Consider the following 18,748-nt stretch of genomic DNA (forward strand, 5'->3'; position numbering starts at 1 on the left):
ATCATGATATTCAGAAGATGTGAGTAAAGGAGACATATTATCTCAGATGCATCTTTATGGAACAATGGTAAAATGTAGATGAAGTGTATTGAACACAGACATTACGCTAGTGGGGCGGGTGCATGTACACAACATATTAGATATAGAACACAAGCATGTATTGTGTGGGAATGTCTGCTTGATTTGTGTGTATGTCTAGTTGTTTTGGCTGCCACATGTGCAATTTAAAAATTCTATCATAAGATATTCTAACAGATTTTGTCAATGTTCATACAATCATTTCTCAACAAAAGTGTAAAGTAAAAATAAATGGTAAGTAAACTACAGTACCTCTGCTAGATTCCATATTCATGCTGTTCACTAAAATTAAAAAGGGTCTTAATTTACCATCAGACTTAAAACTGGCTTTAAAATATAAATCAGTAACTCTTACATTTACAGAGGAAATGACACTAAAGTGTTAATATTACTGATCTCGTGATTGGCAACAGGACAGATGATAGACACGTGTTAGCAACATATACACATGCCTACATTCACACACACACCCAACTAAAGCAGCCTTAAAACCACATTTGCTAAATGTCCAGAAACCTTTACTTTTAGGCCATTTCATATGATTAAAGTAACCAGCAGCATGTATGACAATATCCAACATGAAGGTTATCAATGCTTAAGGAGCATAAACAGCAATGGCAGATCTCAATATACCATAGTTTACATATTTTGTACAGTTCAGAGTAGCTATATGCAAGATACTCAGAGATGTTGCATTACTCTGAATCTCAAAAGGTCTGAGTGGCTACTAGTGTTATAACATTCAACTCTTTTACAATTATCTGTAAAATTAAGCATGAAGTAGGCAGAGCCTAAGCACATTTTCCTCTGCACTATGCTATTCATGTAATGGAGCAGCAAATATAGACAAATACTGGCTGAAAAAAGATCTCTTCAGGAAATAGTTGATTTTTGGTTTGCCATTCTTTCTGTTATTTTCTCTCCAGGTTTCCAAAACAGAAACTGCCAAGATTGTTTTAGTCACTTGAGTTGATACCTCAGCCCCCAGAAACATTAATCTAGAGCTCCCTTGCTAGGAAATCTAATGACTATGGAGAAGCTTGTCAGAATTAAGTGAGCAAAACTTAAAATACAGTGCGCAAATTATAGTTAGCTCTGCAAACTATAAATGGTGAATTACTGTGGTGTTATTTTCCAAAACATTAATGTTGTCAGTGACATATTCACCTAACTATAACGTTACTTTAACCTTAGTTTATTTCAGTGAATTTCTAAAGTTTTTTTTAAAGAAAAGCAGATCTTTTTATCACACCTAACTATACAGTTACTTCAACCTTTGTTTTTTTCAGTTAATTTCTAGGGTTTTTTAACTTAAAGTAATATGTTATTACTATATGTAAAACAAACCGTGGCAAACATCGCACAGGGCCTTATGTTCTTTAAAGGGGAAAGGTGCGCAATAACCCCCCTCCCAAGCTTCATTAAGCCCATTAAACCCTGGGGACCCATGGCCTTATCTTCTTTAAAGGGGAGAGGTGAGAAGTAGACCCCCTCCCAAGCCTCATTAAGCCCATTAAAACCTGGGGACCCATGGCCTTATGTTATTTAAAAGGACGAGGGCCAAGTGGAACCAACCATCCGGATTTATACCAATTACAAAAAGCACAATCGGCAGACAGGATCCAGCTTCATGCCAAATTTGGTGTAATTCCGTTAAGCAGTTTTTGTTGTAGCCCTTCTTAAAGAAGTCCATGGAAAATGCATGTAGATTTTGCGTTTTGTGTCCCCCCCTTTTTTCTCAGCTCCCGTTTGAAGGATAACCCTGAAACTTTCCATGCACAAACTAGTCAGAAAGTATCACTTTTTTGAAAGTTTCGTGGAGATTCGTCAAACTATATAAAGTTATTAGCAACACAAAAAACACTTTGCCTATGCAACTGCTGACCTAACTATAATAGGGTAATAGCGATCTATCTTAATTTGAGGCGGAGTTTGCAGGTGGGACCCACTGGCACTTATTTTTAGGGACCAGCACATTTTTCTCCACATAAGACATGGATCTAGAGCAATAAAGAGGAGAATTCGAAAGGGGAAAGGAAGGAAGAAAAGAAAGATGGAAAAAACAGTGACAAGGAGAAAGTAGGGATGAAAAAGAGAGAGGTAAAGAGGCAGAAAGTGCCTGGCGTGGATTAAAGAGGCATCAAGTGAAATCAAGGCTGCACAGCCTTGGGTATTCAGTACCCTGACCTTTGATGGCAGCTACCTTGGGCTTTAGAGCAAAACTTTGGGCCCCGGTATTATTATTATTAGGCATATTTTGTAAAGCGCATTACTAAAAAAGGTTTCCCAGCGCTAAGCTCATTATGGTAATGGGCCACTCCAGAGTACAGTGCTAGAAGGGAGCCCGATAAAAGGGATGCGACGATGGAAACAATCAGGTTTTTAAAAGTTTCCAAAATACAGGGAGTGTGTCACATTCACTCGGTGCTGAAGGCCGATCGTTCCAGAGTCTTGGTCCGAGATAGGAGAATAAGCAGCCTCCTTGGTGAGATTTCCTGATTCAAGGAGTTACGGCCAGCCTCAAATGACTAGAGCGTAACGGGCGTGCAGGGGAATACCAAGATGCCAATGATCTAAGATAAAGAGGTCCAGTGTTTGATATGCATTTATGCATATATTACAATGCCTTAAATTGTACATGCCTCTCAATGGGTACCCTGTGAACAGTCTTTAACAGACTAGCTGTATAGGAAAACTTGGGGGGTGAAGCAAGAGATGTGCAGCAGCATTTTGCACAATCTGGAGGCGTTTGAGTAGTGATTTTACCAACTCCAGGTACAAGACAGTCTCATAGTCCAGCCTTATTCTTTTACAAATGACGCCCTATATATAGATGTACTCTTTACAGACACAAAGCTGGTTTTGTACGGCAATGCTGTTGCTACCTTGGTGCTGTTTGTGGGGATAAATATATATTTTATGGGTGTAATTAAAAGTGTTGAATGCAACTTGTTACATCTCAGGATTCTTTTTTTTTACTAGATCAGGTCTGAATTTCAAAAGTAGGAACTTCTGCAAAGTGCTTTCTTTCTCATAAAGTATAGCTGAAAGCTTATTCAATAGAAGATCTGCGCTGAAAGAAGAGGGGCTGAAAATGGAGGAAAAACACCACCTCTCTTGCAGTCAGAGAGCATACACATGACTGTCATTGTCTCTCCGAAGCTATCCAGTGGAAAAATAGGCAATTTGTAAATCTTGCCAACCTGTAACATCCACCCTCTGATAATTTAATATCTGCATTTCCTGAGAGACAGAGATGGCTAATAGAAAGCAAAGGGCGGGATTTGACTTTTCATGAAAGGCAGCCTTCTAACCTTCCACTACCAAGACGTGATTGACTGCAGAAGGGGTCTCGAAGTAATTTCCACTGACAGGCAGAATCCCAGGGAAGCAGGTTGCCCTGCCACAGACAAGATTTTGGAGCATATCTATTTCACTTGTCATCTCAACTGAAACGCTACATTAATGGAAATGTTTACTTTGACGGCCAAGTAACTAAGCGCAGGTTTTGCACTGCAAGATGCTACGCTCCAGCGTCAGTGGGATGAGGACCAGCAGCCATATTCTGCCTCATCTTAACCCTGTACCTCTTTAGCTGGAGATTTCTGCTGCAGTTTTTTCTATGATTGAATGATATTTCATTGCTCTGATTGCTATCTTGAGCTGTTTTTGTAGCAGATAAATTAATCTGTATTCTGTTGCTACAGTCCACAATGTCCAAAGTAGAACTGATCAATGCAGCAGGTAGGATTTTCTCTTGGGAAATGTTAACCTGATTTCAAGCTTAGTAGTAGCTAAAAAAGTAAAATTACTTTTTTGTTCCAGAAATTTTTAAAATACCTTTTACATGTTTACATTTGGTATAGGACCATGCTAACCGACTTCTCTTGTTTATATATCTTTGGAGTAACGTAGTGAGAGTTAATATATAGTAGGTTGGATGTTTTAATACTAGGAACTTATGAAACACCCTTCTGTTCTATTCCTGATTCCTGTAGACAGGAGACGTGAATTCCATTAAGCCTGGGTGGAGTATGCGGAGTGGCACTAAGCGGAGTCCAAAAAATACTCCGTGGAACTCCGCTCCGCCTCAGTCCCCCAAAATGTTTTTAAAAAAGGGTAAAAAAAAAAACTACTTACCTTCTCTCTGCCGTCTGCAGGCCGCCCTCCTCCTCGCCGTGGTGTCTCCTCCTTGCTGCCAGCGTCCTCCTCGCGTTGCCGGTCGCAACCCCCTATGTTTTACATCTTGCGCTGCGCAAGACGTAAAACGTAGGGGGTTGCGACCGGCAATGCGAGGAGGACGACGGCGGCAAGGAGGAGACACCACAGCGAGGAGGAGGGCAGCCTGCAGACGCCGGAGAGAAGGTAAGTGTTTCATTTAACCCTTTTTCTGCAGGGGCGTACTCCGCTCTACCATGGAGTCAGAGTGTTATCTCAACTTCACGTTCTCAGCAGAGCACGGAGTTGGTAAAACACCGCAAACTCCACTGGTGGAGCATAGCACGCTGCCCAGGGTTAAATTCAATGCTTCATGCAAGACAGAGAAGAACAGCCCAGGATATGGTTTACTCTACAAGAGATCAGTTTTTGTTCATGATTGCCCGTAAGATAGCTCAGTGATGTGACCCAGCCAACCTAGATATCTGCCTTTAAGTAGAAGGTTACAGAGTTTAATTCTGACAGGGCCAATCAACCATGTTTCCTTTTGTGGTACCTGTGCCTGGATATCATACCGATACGCAGTTGCATTCCCTATGCAACGGCACAGACAACGGATGGGAATACATTCCATGGCACAGTAACTGGTGTCAGCGGCAGCTAGAGGTAGCAACTGTGACTCATACGCTCCTATCACTGACTCCATTCATTTTCTCCTGTGAGATTTTGAATCTATTAGTTTCATTCTTATTATATTTTTTTCAATCACATCCTATGGTTGCACCAGGTTGACAGACTGTCTGATGTCAACTTCTATGATGTCTTTGGGTGAAGGGCATGTAATATCCCTTACTGTGATACCATCTAGTGCAGCACAGCACAAATTCTGACTCTTTCGCAATCTCTAGGATTTTTATTAAAAAAATACCCTCAGTTCCCTAGAGACAAATCAGTGTGTGGAGCCTCTGGAGCCTCTGGTAGCTGTACTCACGTTTAGCTTTTTTTCACTCCTCTCAGGGCAAACTTCAACACCCCCAAACTGACTTAAAGTACGACAGCCAATATACACAGTTCCAGTAAGACACCTTAAGTTGCATAAACTATGTTTGCAGAGTGCTAGCTCCCATTAGGATAAATGTTTCCCCTTAGGTTTCAGTTCAGAAGCATACACTGCCCTTTATGGGAGAGAGTCTCCTTGACAAGAAATGCCTTCATACATGGAAAAAGTACACTGTGTTCATTGATTCCCACAATTCTTTACTCCTATGGGTGTGAGTTGTAAGATTCTGTGGCTGCCCCTCCTGTTTTATCCACTTTCTCCTTGATGTACTAGACACAAAGGACAGGCTAGACAAGAAATAGTGAGATACAATGCAGAGAAAAAAAGGGAAGGAAAGCCACAGAGGTGGCAACCTATTCTGAACTAGGGAAATGTCTGGTAGGGGAAGTGGTCGATGTAAATAAGGACTTTGGTAGAGAAGCAGACATTTGAGGTGAGCAAATTTAGAGTGTCGCTGGTATTGAGGGTGCTCTATACAGGAGCAGCTTTCCACCTATACTTGAGAACTACCCAGAGTTCTCTGCTTCTTATTTTGTATAATTTATTTGGCACTCTAAGCCTAATGGGTATTGTTTTGACTTATACTGGGTGCTCCCTTGTGTCTGGATAAAGCTACACCTCTGTGAAGAGCTCTAATGAGAGCAAAACACGTGGCAGGGGTTGCTTTTATTCATTTCAGGTTGGCTTGGTTGGTATTTTACCAATTCAAAGCTGTAATATTGTGTCTGGAGTGGTAAAAGGCGTTTGCCATTTTACAGCTCGGCATTGATAGCACTGTGCTAGTGCTATGCTTAAAAACCTTGCAGTAGAAATGGTAAAAGACATTGTCCTTTTCTATCTCGGCGTCTACGCTTAAAGACTTTGATAGAAAAGCAGACATTTGAGGTGAGTGCTGTGCCGCTGGTGTTGAGGGTGCTCTATACAGGAGCTGCTTTCCACCTAAACATAACCACCCAGAGGTCTCTGCTTCTTATTTTGCATAATATATATATATATATATACACACACAAATGTGCACAATGTATTATGCTCTTAATTACCATTGTCGAGTGAATGTAAGGGCCATGACTCATGAGAGGTGAAGCTTCAAATAAGTTATGATATACCCCCTTGCAACATCAATATTAATAAAAGCATATGATACTCGGCACATCTGCACATATTGTTTACGACATGACATTTTTTCATGTTTACTTCTACAAAAAGGTTTTTGACCAAAACCAGCATGCAAGTAGTTAAATGCGTGCATCAAAATAAAATCACACTGAAGAGATGTGTGACTAATAAGAGAGTTCTATCCCTGCCTATGGTAATTGTTACAAGCAAAGTGTGAGGCAGCTAAACATGCATTTCTCATGTCAATTTTGCTGTACTGTGGTAACAAACCTGAATATGACCTTTTCACTGTATTAATAAAGGTGTGAATGTGTCTTTATTAGTGCAGTTACTCTACATGTTGTTATTGTGCTACATTTATTTTCCCTGTCATGGTTGCCAATTGTATAAAGAAAGGGTCAATTTATTGTGTTTTGAAGGTGGATAAGCATAAGATAACATGAGTTTCCTCTGTCCTTAAAGAACAGGCAGACCCTGTTGGTGCCCCCCTTGTGTGGGAGGTTGACACACATTAACAACCGGCTTCTTTAAAGGAAGACTACAGCTGTTGCGTGTATGTGTGTGTGTGGGGGGGGGGGTGGCATCTTATTACTGCCTGTCCCCCTCAACAGCCATACAAATCAAAGGTGACCATTTTCCCTGTGTTTGACAGGTTCACGCAGGGAGCTTTACCCCACAGGGACACATTACAGGGTAACCTCTGGCCGTACACCGAGCCCGCATCCCCCGCCTGTGACATACCGCTCCAATTAGCCCTCAAGGCGGAAGGATCCGGAGGCCGCGCACTCACCTCGGCTCAGTCCGTCAGGCCCCCGGAGGATCCGGCACTCTTCTATCTGGCCGTACGGCGAGAACATCACCCTGATGTCGTTCTCATTGCATTTCTTCGAAACCATGCCGATGAACAATTTTCTGTCTTCCACGGCTAGAAGATAAAAAAATAAAAAATAATAATGAATGAGCAAAGGCCATTTCATCTCCTTTCCCTGTGATCAACGCTTCATTACCACATCAAACTGTGTGAGCCGCGCGCGCGCCGCGGAGACAGGTCCCAAGGCAAGCATTTTACACATACAGACCCGGCATTTCCTACGTCCCATGGTCTGTGCTGTTACTCATAAAACGGCATATATTTTTTTCTTTTAAAGTGAGAACACGTGATAATGTGACACTTTGAAGAACAAAGCAATAGAATAAAAAAAATAGATTCTTCGAGGTGATACAAAGATAATTTTTAACTCGAATTGATTCTCAGCAGGCAAAAAAAGTTTCTCGATTGAACAATCAAGGTGGGGAAGAAACACGTATTTAAAGGGGCTACCCAGAGACTAAATCTAATCTATAGATGAACCTTCTGATTAAAGCGGTTCTCCTTTTTACATTTCAAACAGCTTTAAAGGAAAGATCACAACAAGCAGCAGCATCGCGGTCAATGCCTTTTTTATGAAAGCTCGGCAGGATTTCAGCAGCCATCTTGCTTCTTTAAAAGATATAGGGGCATATTTACTAGGACGGCGATAAATAAACACAAAGCGCGCTTAGCACTTGTTTATTTATCGCCGACTATCGCAGGAATTTATCGCCCTGGTAACGCATTATTAACAACGCGTTACTCCAGGGCGATAATATTCCAGGGAAATGGGCCAACATCGCTGGAAAACCAGCGATGTTGCACCCAAAACGGAGATAGCCTTGGTGATACGACCCTGTGGTCGTATCACCATAATCCACCTCCCATATTAGCTATGCCTTAGTCAGGAATTTAACAGACGTTAAATTCCTGCGTTAAGGCATAGTTAACGGGATTTAAAATATCGCTACCCCTCATTGATGATATCACGAAGCTGGGGTAGCTGAATCAAGGAAACACGCTCTAGCGTGTCCTTGCAAATAATGCAATATAATTATCGCCGCTTTTCGCCCGAAAACGGACGCTAAAGCGGCGATAATTATATCTTCAGCCCTTGATGATATGGCCCCCGGTTATTACAGAGAGAGTAGAGTATAGTAAGCTAGAGCGGTGGAGCCTCTTTCCACTATTTGCTCCCAAGCTCTGATTTAAAGTTTACATAATTTGCACAGATAGCGTGCATTGTGCATATGAATTGGTAGTCTATTAAAATAATCCTAGAAATCCTCAGCACTTTATTATTATTATTTTAATTCTTCCTTCGCCACACAATGTCCTGCGAAAGTATTTTTTGAATTAAATAAAGCTCTTATTAAGGTGGATGAAAACATTACGCAGTTCATATGTCCCGGTGATTTTTGCAGGTTTAAGATTTTTCAGTGTTTGTTTAAATCTAGGTTGGTGGCCACACACGACAGGCATAAAGCTGCAAGGCAAGCAAGATGGGACGGGAGAACGAAGAGGAATGAATTAAAAATAAGAAAAGGAGGAAAGATGGTGTATACAGAACGCAGAGCAACTGCCATCAGACATTTGGGTATTCTATGCAGTATACTATCTCCAGCATGTGCATAAGCACCTTTTCCACGTCCTATCAGAGTGTGGTGCTCTGGGGAATGTGATGGCCAAGAACATGAAAGATGGATGACTTTCAGAACTTTTCCTTTCAAGCTTCTATAACACATACATCTTAGTTGCAAACTCTCAAGCCAAATGATTTAAGCACCTAAACGCAATATCCCTAATGGGTTTTACATGACTATCTATGGCTCTGTTTCAGTCGGTTTCCTGCAGAATAATATTTTAGATGTGCAGGTTCCCCTCTGTCTTTTTTTAAGCTCTGTGTTGATCCAAGACCAGCACTGCTGTTGGATAAGGTGCAACGCCTGTCTCCTTGACCTTACTGGCCCTAACCTTCGCGGCACACTGTGTAAGGCTGACTGGGTTTTCCCTCCACTTCTGTTCTGTTTCATGTTTCCACCACGCTTTTATTGCTCCTGATTTCTATCCCCTTCTCTTCCATGTGGTTCACAGAACTTTATTCCCTGGTCTCATGGTTCTGAGAGCCAAGAATACAACATTTATGATAAACACTAACAAAGACATAATGAAGACACCTCATAACAACAATTTTATAAACATTGAACCAACTGCAAAGGCCAAATCCTCATAGAGAAAGCTGGCCTCACAAACTTAACAGTCACCATTTTCATGGTTCTTGGATGTAGCTGCTGTTCCTGTGATAACAGCTCTATAGACTATCAACCGCTGACCAGATTAAAACCTGTGTGGTGCAAAATATTTTAAAATTGATTCTTGTCTCCACTGGGAGTCAGTGGGGTGCTTGCATGACTAGTCTTGCGTGGTTGCTTTGTCACAGATTCAGCTGCATTCTGGTCTCTTGTTCTGAAGTTTTGCAGTCTTTTTGCAGTAGTTAATTGTACAGGCACCAAGGAACTTCTAAGCCCCACCCATTAGTGGGGTTGAAGAAGGAGGTGAGGAGTTTTCAGAGCATGAATATCTGAAAGTGGATACCCAGCAATAATTTGGGGATTGAATGCGCGGTGCATGTCAATGTGGGTATCTCAGTATTTGTGAGCCACTCAAATCGGAGTATCTAGGCCCATTTGGGCATATGAAGCTCTCTTTTATGGAGCTGTGGACATGGTCTCTAAACTTGCTGCATATTGTTCGATATCCCATGCTTTCACTTGATGTGAATTTGAGTGTCAACTGCAAACATTTACAAGTGCACCTACTAGTGCTCTAAAAACGGTGCCTATTGAGGAGGGTATGTAAATATTGAAGAGTAGAGATGAAAGGGAAAACCACTGAAGTTCTCTTCATGGCACTCTTTGAGCAGTTCATTCAATTGGGAAGTAGATCTTCAATCCACCACTCAGGACCACAGTAGGGTCGGCAGAAGATGTGTGATGATGGGGGCCACCTAAGGGGCAAATCATTTAACTATAACTCACAACATCACCACCTTTATACTACTAAGTCGGGGAAACATCAGTGCCAAAATTGTGAAACACTACTTCAGAAGGAAACAAGATGAAGCTAAATTATGGAGCGGGGGTGCACTTGTTTCCTATTACTTTCAGTAATCACACAAACTGTGCAAACGTATAAATCAGATAGTGTTTACCCTTCTGTCTTTTTGCAACAGCACAAGCTATTCCGTTTGGTTGGTCCTGTAGTGCAGGGAAACATTATGGAAAAAACATTCACTGATTGAGAACCCAATGACATATGTCACTCTTGTTTCACTAATTCTAGAAACTAACACAGATGTTTGAATTTTGGAACCAGGCCATGAGGATTTATGGCCACCAGCAGAAGGTGGCATGGATGAATGAAGGAAGGAGGGCTGAACATGCATTGCACAGACTTCGGCTGTAAATGCCTCTAGGCGACTCTGTGAACTCAGAGACTGGAATTAAAACTAGGAATCAGAGTGCTGAAAGCTGGAGTATGCCAGAGATACCAGTAGTAGCTGGGCTAAAGCGGTGGCAGCTCTACTGGCCCACATTGAATATTTACACTGCCTTGAAAGCTGAGTCAGTAAATGTGATGCCCTATTAACTTCAGGGCCTTTCAGCTGAATTTGACAAGCAGCATGCAAATGGTGTGCTAGTCTTTTCTTCTGTGAAGAAGGTACCTTCTAGTGTGGGAGCTTGGCTAATCACTTTCTGCCATGACTAATAGGGTTTGGATAAGAATTAGCTTCCAATAGGTAAATGTTTTTCTACTCATCTAAACCAATGAGCCTTTAGGCCCCCAAGGTAAGTGTCAGTTCGGAGACTGAACCGGTAATGATCAACCAATGACTCAAACAGAATCTGTCACCAATTCAAGTGTTCTCATCCATCCTGACAGGTGGAACAGACATGTGAGTCTTCATCACAGCTTTATTACAATGATCCTGGTACTTAACCAAGGCACTTTGCACATCATTTAGAAGGTGTCAGTGAATGAGAAAAGTGCATAAAGTCATCTACATGGAACCAATATTGAACTCCAATCAATACTTCTCTGCAAGCTCAGTTGACACTCTTGGCCTCTAGAAACACGAGGCTTGGCAGAAAACGGAGAGGCAAAGCCTATCTTTTCATGGTCCTGGCTAGTCTTGCCACACAGTCTGTGCAAAGTGTGTCACACTGTATGCTCCTTTTCCAATTTCTTAACTTTGCGTTCTTTATTTTCTTTACTGGATGCCGCCACTCTTCTGTACAAGATTGGTCTGTAGTTTCACTCTGTAAATTCCTATTTAATAATATTGGCACTACTCCCCATTAATCGTTATATGGTGAGTTCTGGTTCCATCTTTCTTAAGGCTCCTCCCTCTCACTTCCACCGGGATACAGAGTACAAGCATGTAATAAAGTTGCGTGATGTAAGCAAGCACCGTTTCCACAGGCACCATGCAGGAATGTGGACATGCAACTGATGTCACAAGAGACCTGCGCCCATATGTAAAGGATATTGTAATTGAGAAGCAGGCTATTGCAATGCCACATTAGGTGGTTTAGGGCAGTTGGCATAGGAACCTGTGGCTAGTTGACACATATGTCATGTGGGGCATACAGACAATTGGCACTGGCGTCACACAGTCATTAAGGCATTTGTCACTGATGCCACAGGTCCTATGCAAGCATTTGATATAGAAGTCACAGATGACATGCAGATGGTTGCCACTGATGCCACAGGTGGTATGCAAGCAGCTGCCACTTGTGTCACAAGGACCATGATTGTATTTGATGTTACATGAGTAATGATGTCACACAGTCATTAGACAGCTAGCACTTATGCCTCAAAAGATTAATGCCACTGCAGTCAAAGGGGCATGAAGGCCTCGGGCACTGATTTCACAAGCAACAACACGAGTATTCACTTATGCTATCAGGAGGAATGCTAAGAGGATTTTCAGCATTCTAGGCAAAAATGTATTTTGCTCTCTGGACCACTATCACTTTGATCCTTATGTTTTCTTGGTAGTGCCTAACCTAGCATATGAAAGCGCCAGCCGGTATACAAGCAGGAGTCATTAAAAGGAGAGGTGATGGGTGATTTAAAAATTTTTCTTTTCAAAATTAGCGTTTCATCAGTTTTCTCAACTTGATAGGGCATTGGTGCATGTTGATATGATTTACCCAGAGGCATTCATTGTGCAAACATCTCACAATACTCATTGGCTGAACCACCACCGATGAGATCTCCTCTGCAAAGAATAAAAATGAATCTTCAGTGATCATGCAGGATCAGATTTAGACCTCAAGAGAGATCTGCCGGGATCTGTTTTTAACCTTTTGATCAACTATGTACTTATGGTCAATTGATGACCGAAAACGTCTTTAGTTTGCTTGATCTGTGCCAATAATCCCCCTGCATGCCCCAGGGCGCCCTCTCAGAAGCAGCATTGCAGCCAAGAGCTTAGATCATTTTCAGCCTTCTAATCATTTTGATTAGTCCTGAGGCCTAAGACACAGGTGACAAAGCCGACACTCTTTGCTGCCATCTGTGGGTTACAGCTGGCAATGGCATGCAACGTCAGGGCGTATTTTGGATGGTACAGTTGATTTTGGGTAATGGATCAGGTGTCCATCCAATCCAAATATGGCGATCATGTGTCTGTTCCTCCTGGTATGGCGGGGAATAGCTCAGATTTCTAAGAGCAACGCACACAGACTCGCACACAGGATTTCCATTAATTTGCCCAGAGTAAAAGTAATCCAGTTTCAAAACTCGATTTTCTTTTTCTTGAAAAGCTTATTATACAGTAGAGTCGCTGCTCATGATGTGAACCCGTCTGCTCTTTAAATGGCATGCAAATCCAATTCATTGTTAATGAGCAGCCAGCCCTGGGTTTTTTCCTCAAGTAAAACCACGCAGCAAGCTCTGCTACCGAGAAACTGCAGTGCAGGGTTTTCTTTCTATTGTTGTGCAAATTATTCCAGCTAATGAAGACATGCCTTCATACCAGCACCCAGGCATTTTTTTATAAGCAGAAGGTAAAATAACAATATTACAGTCTTTGCTCATAAACAAGTGAATGCGGATAGTCCAAAGTCAGTCAAAAAATACACGCGATAGTTCTCCAGTAATAAGCATTTCAATGATATCATCTGAATCTGTGCCTTTGGGTCTAGATATCAAGCAGCCGAAAGAAGTGCTTCACCCTCTGCCAAGGTCTGTTTTTTCTGATATATATTTGCTTCAAGTAGAAATGAAAATAGGAATGAACAAAGCAAATACATCTGGTGTTGGGTGACAGCATTTTGACTTTGTCGATGCACGTTTTGTCATATTAAAAAAAAAAAAAATGTAGTGTTGGGGAAGCTAAGGGGCCCTCGCTCTTATATAAAAGAAAAAACATTGACCAAAAGCAAAAAATGTTTTCTCGTTTCAAAAAGCATGCACTGCCATAGTAGTTTCAGGCTCTGGAATGAACGACTTTGTATGCAGATGTGCTCATAGTGACTGAGCACAATGCAGTCACACACAGTGGCAATGGCTGGAGTAGGCTGACCCAGTTCCTTATGCTATATGCCGTAGTGGGTGAAAATATATGTGAATGACAAAAAGAGAACAATGATTTAGAGGGATGGCTGAGAGCCTCTATAAGCATGTCATATGTGAAAGTTTAGCAAAATCAAATGGTCTTGGCTAATGGAAGACCTTAAAATGGTCCTTTATCACACTTGTCCTTCTAGCTGGCCAGCGTTGCGAACCCATAGTACTTATTCTGTAGCTGAGGGATGTAGCATGGCTTTTCACCTGTCTTTCTCTTTCTACGTGATAGGTTTGTGGGTGATGAAATGTAGTACCTTTTTCAATGATTGATGGCTGTGGTTGCAGAAATACTAATTTTGTTTCTATGGCCCTTAGCTGCATGTGCTGATGTGGTCCTTTTTATTTTGATTGTGGAGGTCTGTGGTACTGTGCTCATTCTTCATTATCTACAGTTCATGCCTGCGAGTGATGGAACACTAGTTCAAAGAAGTTTTACACATGACTATTGGTTTTCTATCTCCATGCCGTAAGTTCTTTAAATCTATTTCAGGTGGTCATGTATGATATTTTTTTTGTCTTTTGCCAGTTCTATTGCATTGGCTAAGCACACTGGATTCTGGTGTCAGTTGTTTTATTGAAACAGTTCATTATTGTTCACAATCGTGATATGCATATATTTGTATTCTGGAGAGGCGAGCTACTTCAATTTCTATGGATCATGCCTCTGGGTGCTGGTACCTTGATTAGTACTGATGTAATTTTGGCACTATGAATATTATTAAAGCTCATGACTGTGAATGCACAATATCTTCTTTCTACACCCATGCCAGCAAAGTCACTAGGGCGCTTGTGCTATTCTTTTGAATTTTGTTTCTGAGAGTTGTGGTAATGGTGCTATTTCTTCCTCCACAGTCAAGGACTGAGATACGTCAGTCGATGAGGAGGTGTGTTACCAGAATATTTCTGTCACAATAGAGTCTGACATAAATATTGTGTTGTAAATGTCACCTATAAAAAAACTGCCCAATCCAGTGCTTAATTTGAGTCGGTGGTTTCCAGTGCTTGGCAACGGCACATCATTGTCAACACCAGTACTCATTACAGTCTGCCACATGGTAGCACTATCTAATTTAGAGATGAGCACAACAACAGTTGTTTACGAATTCAATATATATTAAAAATTATAATACCTGCTACTCAGCTATTCTTATAGTTTTGGAGGCCTGGCATAGTCTGAATTCTCACACTTGGAGTGTGATGGTTAGTAGTTGTGTTGGGACTGTCTCTGGCAGCGCTGGTAGGGGCACTAGGTGGTTCTAGCTGCAGTGGCCTCTTGACGAGGACCCTGTCACATATCCTTTTTTTTTTTTTAAACTAAGTACTGGCCCGATTGGAGTTAATAGAAAATCTACACATAATGGAATATTTTTACAAGTGAAATTTCTGATAGAATACACTCAACAGATGGTATTTCTGCATGCAGTATTCTGACATACATCCGATAGGGAGATACCAAGTAAGAAAATAAGGCAATTAAGTGGTACGGGTTAAAATGGGACATGAAACTTGGTAGTCAAGAAGTTGAAGTGTGCTTTTCTGGTAGCTGCAGCCACGTGCTGAGCCATGCTTTGCAGACACCTCGATTGCACAATCACATTTTCCTCCTCCTTCAGCACATTACATCTATACCCCTTTAAAAGGGTTCCCACTTCCCTATGCATCAACATCCTCAAACTGCACCCAGCCTGTAGACTAGAGCCATGAATAGAATAGTAGTCACAAGAGATGGAGTTAAGACGTTTTGGATAATGTATCTAGGGTTGAGCAACTTGTGGGACTCAAAGCTGCAAAGGGACACACACACACACATGTACGCACACACACACCCCTTTTATAGGCTGAAGGTTTTGTGCAGGGGACAAAATAAATTCCAAGGTCCTCTGTGAAACAATCTGATAAATAGCAGGGAACAGCAGAAATGAACAAGTTACTTACCTTCGGTAACGGCATTTTCTGGTGGATACAGTATCTGCCTGTGGATTTCTCACCTTATGAATATTCCCTGCGCCAGCATTCCGCGGAATTTTTTCCTAGCTCTCCATGCCGACGAGGACATCGGCTGCGCAAGCGACTCCGCATGACGTCACCGGAGCCATAAGAGAGCCTCGTTGGCGTGATGACGTCAGTTCCACCCATTTTTTCCATGCCTCCGAGGCGAACAGGTGGACCGACATCAGATTCAAAGTATACACAGTACACAACATTTGAACCAATATACACAGTACAAAATCAAAAAGGAAAGCTAAAGAACATCAGCATTTCCTATAAATGTACCAGATAGAAAAAAGATACAATGTAAAACAAGATGTCAAACAATGCATTCTTTAAGGTATACAAAGGTGGACAACGGGGAGGAGGGTGGGTCAGTGAGGAATCCACAGGCAGATACTGTATCCACCAGAAAAAGCGATACCGAAGGTAAGTAACTTGTTCTTCTGATGGATACATCTGCCTGTGGATGCCTCACCTTATGAATAAATTCCCACAGCAGTCCCACTCCCGGAGGAGGGTGTCCACCTTTCTTATACCAAAAAGTCCTGCAAGACAGAGCGCGCAAAATGGCACTCCCTGGTCACTTCGGAATCCAAGCAATAATGCTTTGCGAAAGTGTGGAGTGAGGCCCAGGTCGCTGCCTTACAAATGTCCAACACAGTAACACCTCTGGCTAAAGCAGAGGTGGAAGACTTAGCCCTAGTAGAATGAACTCGAATACCCTCAGGTGGTTCCTTACCAGTAAGGGCGTAGCAGATCTTGATGCACAAGATGATCCACCTGGATAGAGTGCGCTTGTGCACAGCTTTGCCTTTTGTCCAACATAGCCCACAAGCTGATTGTCCAAACGTAAGTCCTTTGTCCTGTCCAAATAAAAGCTCACCGCTCTTTTAGGGTCTAGGCGGTGAAGGCTCTCCTCCTCCTTGGAAGGGTGAGGGGGAGGATAAAGCACAAGAAGAGTTATGGACTGCCCCAGATGAAAAGGAGTAACTACCTTAGGCAGAAAAGCAGCCCTGGTCTTGAGGAACATCCTTGCAGTATGTATGGTCAAAAACGGGGGTTTAGAAATAATAGCTTGAAGCTCACTCACCCTCCTTGCTGAGGTAATGGCTACCAGAAAGACTGTTTTAAAAGACAAAAGCCTCAAAGGACAACTATGAAGGCGTTCGAAAGTGGAACCCATCAAAAAAGTCAAAATAAGATTAAGATCGCATTGGGGCATAACAAAGGGAGTAGGCGGAAACATATTGGTAAGGCCTTTGATAAATCTCAAAATGATAAGAGACTTAAATAAAGATGGCTGATTAGGTAGACACAGAAAAGCCGATAAGGCCGACAAATAGCCCTTAACCGGCTAAGGAAAGAGCAAACTGAAGAACATTCGACAAGTGGGCCTTTTAAGTGTCAATGGATCTCTCTCCACACCATTTAACAAATCTTGACCATCTGTAGGAGTAAATGCACTTGGTGGAGTGTCGCCTGACCGATAAAATAACATCCACCACGTCAGGCGGGAGAGAGAAGGAACTCAGGTTGCCCCGTTCAATCTCTAGGCATGAAGGTGCAGGCTCTGGAGGTGGGGGTGTAGAACTTGCCCCTGCGACTGCGAGAGGAGATCTGACCTGAGAGGGAGACGGAGCGGAGGGTGTGATGAGAGGTGAAGAAGATCTGTGTACCACACCCTTCTTGGCCAATCTGGGGCGATCAATATGACGTGGGCCCGGTCTTGGCGAATCTTCCTCAGAACCCATGGAATCAAGGGTATGGGAGGAAACGTGTAAAGGAGTTGAGAGCTCCAACTCAACTGAAACGCGTCCCCCAATGCCCCCGGCATCGGAAACTGGAGACTGCAGAGTAACGGGCACTGCGCATTCTCAAAAGTGGCAAACAGGTCCACCCGAGGAGTCCCCCACATCCGGAAGACGTGACAAACTATCTCCGGATGAAGCCTCCACACGTGGTCGGTGGAGAACTGCCGACTGAGACTGTCTGCACGTACGTTCAACACCCCGGCCAAATGATTCGCCATCAAGCAAATCCGATGGTCCTGAGCCCAGGACCAACACCGCAAAGCCTCTCTGCAGAGACGGTACAACCCTATTCCTCCCTGCTTGTTGACATACCACATCGCGGTAGTGTTGTCCATCAGGAGTTGAACCGACTGACCGCAAAGGGAAGGGAGAAAGGCCTTGAGCGCCAAACGTATCGCCCGCAATTCTAGAAGATTGATATGAGACAATCTTTCCTCTGGAGACCAAAGACGCTTGATATCCAGATCCCCCAGATGAGCACCCCACCCTAGGGTAGAAGCATCCGTAATCACTGTGGCCACCGATGGAGGAAAATGAAAGGGCTTTCCCTGAGACAGATTGCCCTCCACGCTCCACCAAGACAGATCCGCCGCAGATTCAGAGGAGATCCTGACTGACTCCCTGAGATCTCCGTTGTGCTGATACCACTGCCTGCGGAGACACCACTGGAGCGCCCTCATGTGTCAGCGTGCATGGTTGACCAACAGAATGCAGGAGACGAACAGACCAAGCAGGCGATGGACCTTCAGAACTGGAACAACTGCTCCATTGTGGAATAAAGGGATCATCTCCTGTATGTCGAGAATTCTTTGTGGAGGAGGAAATGCTCGACACACAGTAGTGTCCAGTACCGCCCCTATGAACAGGTTGCGCTGAGAGGGCACCAGGTGAGATTAGGGCACAATGATTGAAAAACCCAAGATGAACAACAGTTGAGATTTTACACACAAATGATGAAGCACCATCTCTGGCGACTCCGCTTTGAGCAGCCAGTTGTCCAGATAGGGGAAAATAGGAATCCCCAACCTTCTGAGATGAGCTGCCACC

At 42.8% G+C, this 18,748-nt stretch overlaps 1 protein-coding gene across 38 annotated transcripts in view; it reads right to left on the reverse strand.

Annotated features, from left to right (window-relative positions):
• CELF2 (CUGBP Elav-like family member 2) overlaps nt 1–18,748 on the reverse strand; it is a 1,172,172-nt gene that overhangs the window by 124,046 nt on the left and 1,029,378 nt on the right. For 29 of the 38 annotated variants that reach the window (XM_085653524.1, XM_085653484.1, XM_085653485.1 and 26 more), the window contains 2 exons: nt 7,203–7,337; nt 331–360 (listed from right to left, as the gene is read on the reverse strand). In XM_085653524.1, coding sequence (XP_085509650.1) covers nt 331–360; nt 7,203–7,337 — 165 coding nt within the window. The remainder of the gene's footprint in view (nt 1–330; nt 361–7,202; nt 7,338–18,748) is intronic. The other 9 variants (XM_085653515.1, XM_085653510.1, XM_085653486.1 and 6 more) reach the window with 1 other exon arrangement.

This window comes from Triturus cristatus, chromosome 4_1 (assembly GCF_964204655.1).
Source record: "Triturus cristatus chromosome 4_1, aTriCri1.1, whole genome shotgun sequence".
Classification (NCBI taxonomy): domain Eukaryota; kingdom Metazoa; phylum Chordata; class Amphibia; order Caudata; family Salamandridae; genus Triturus; species Triturus cristatus.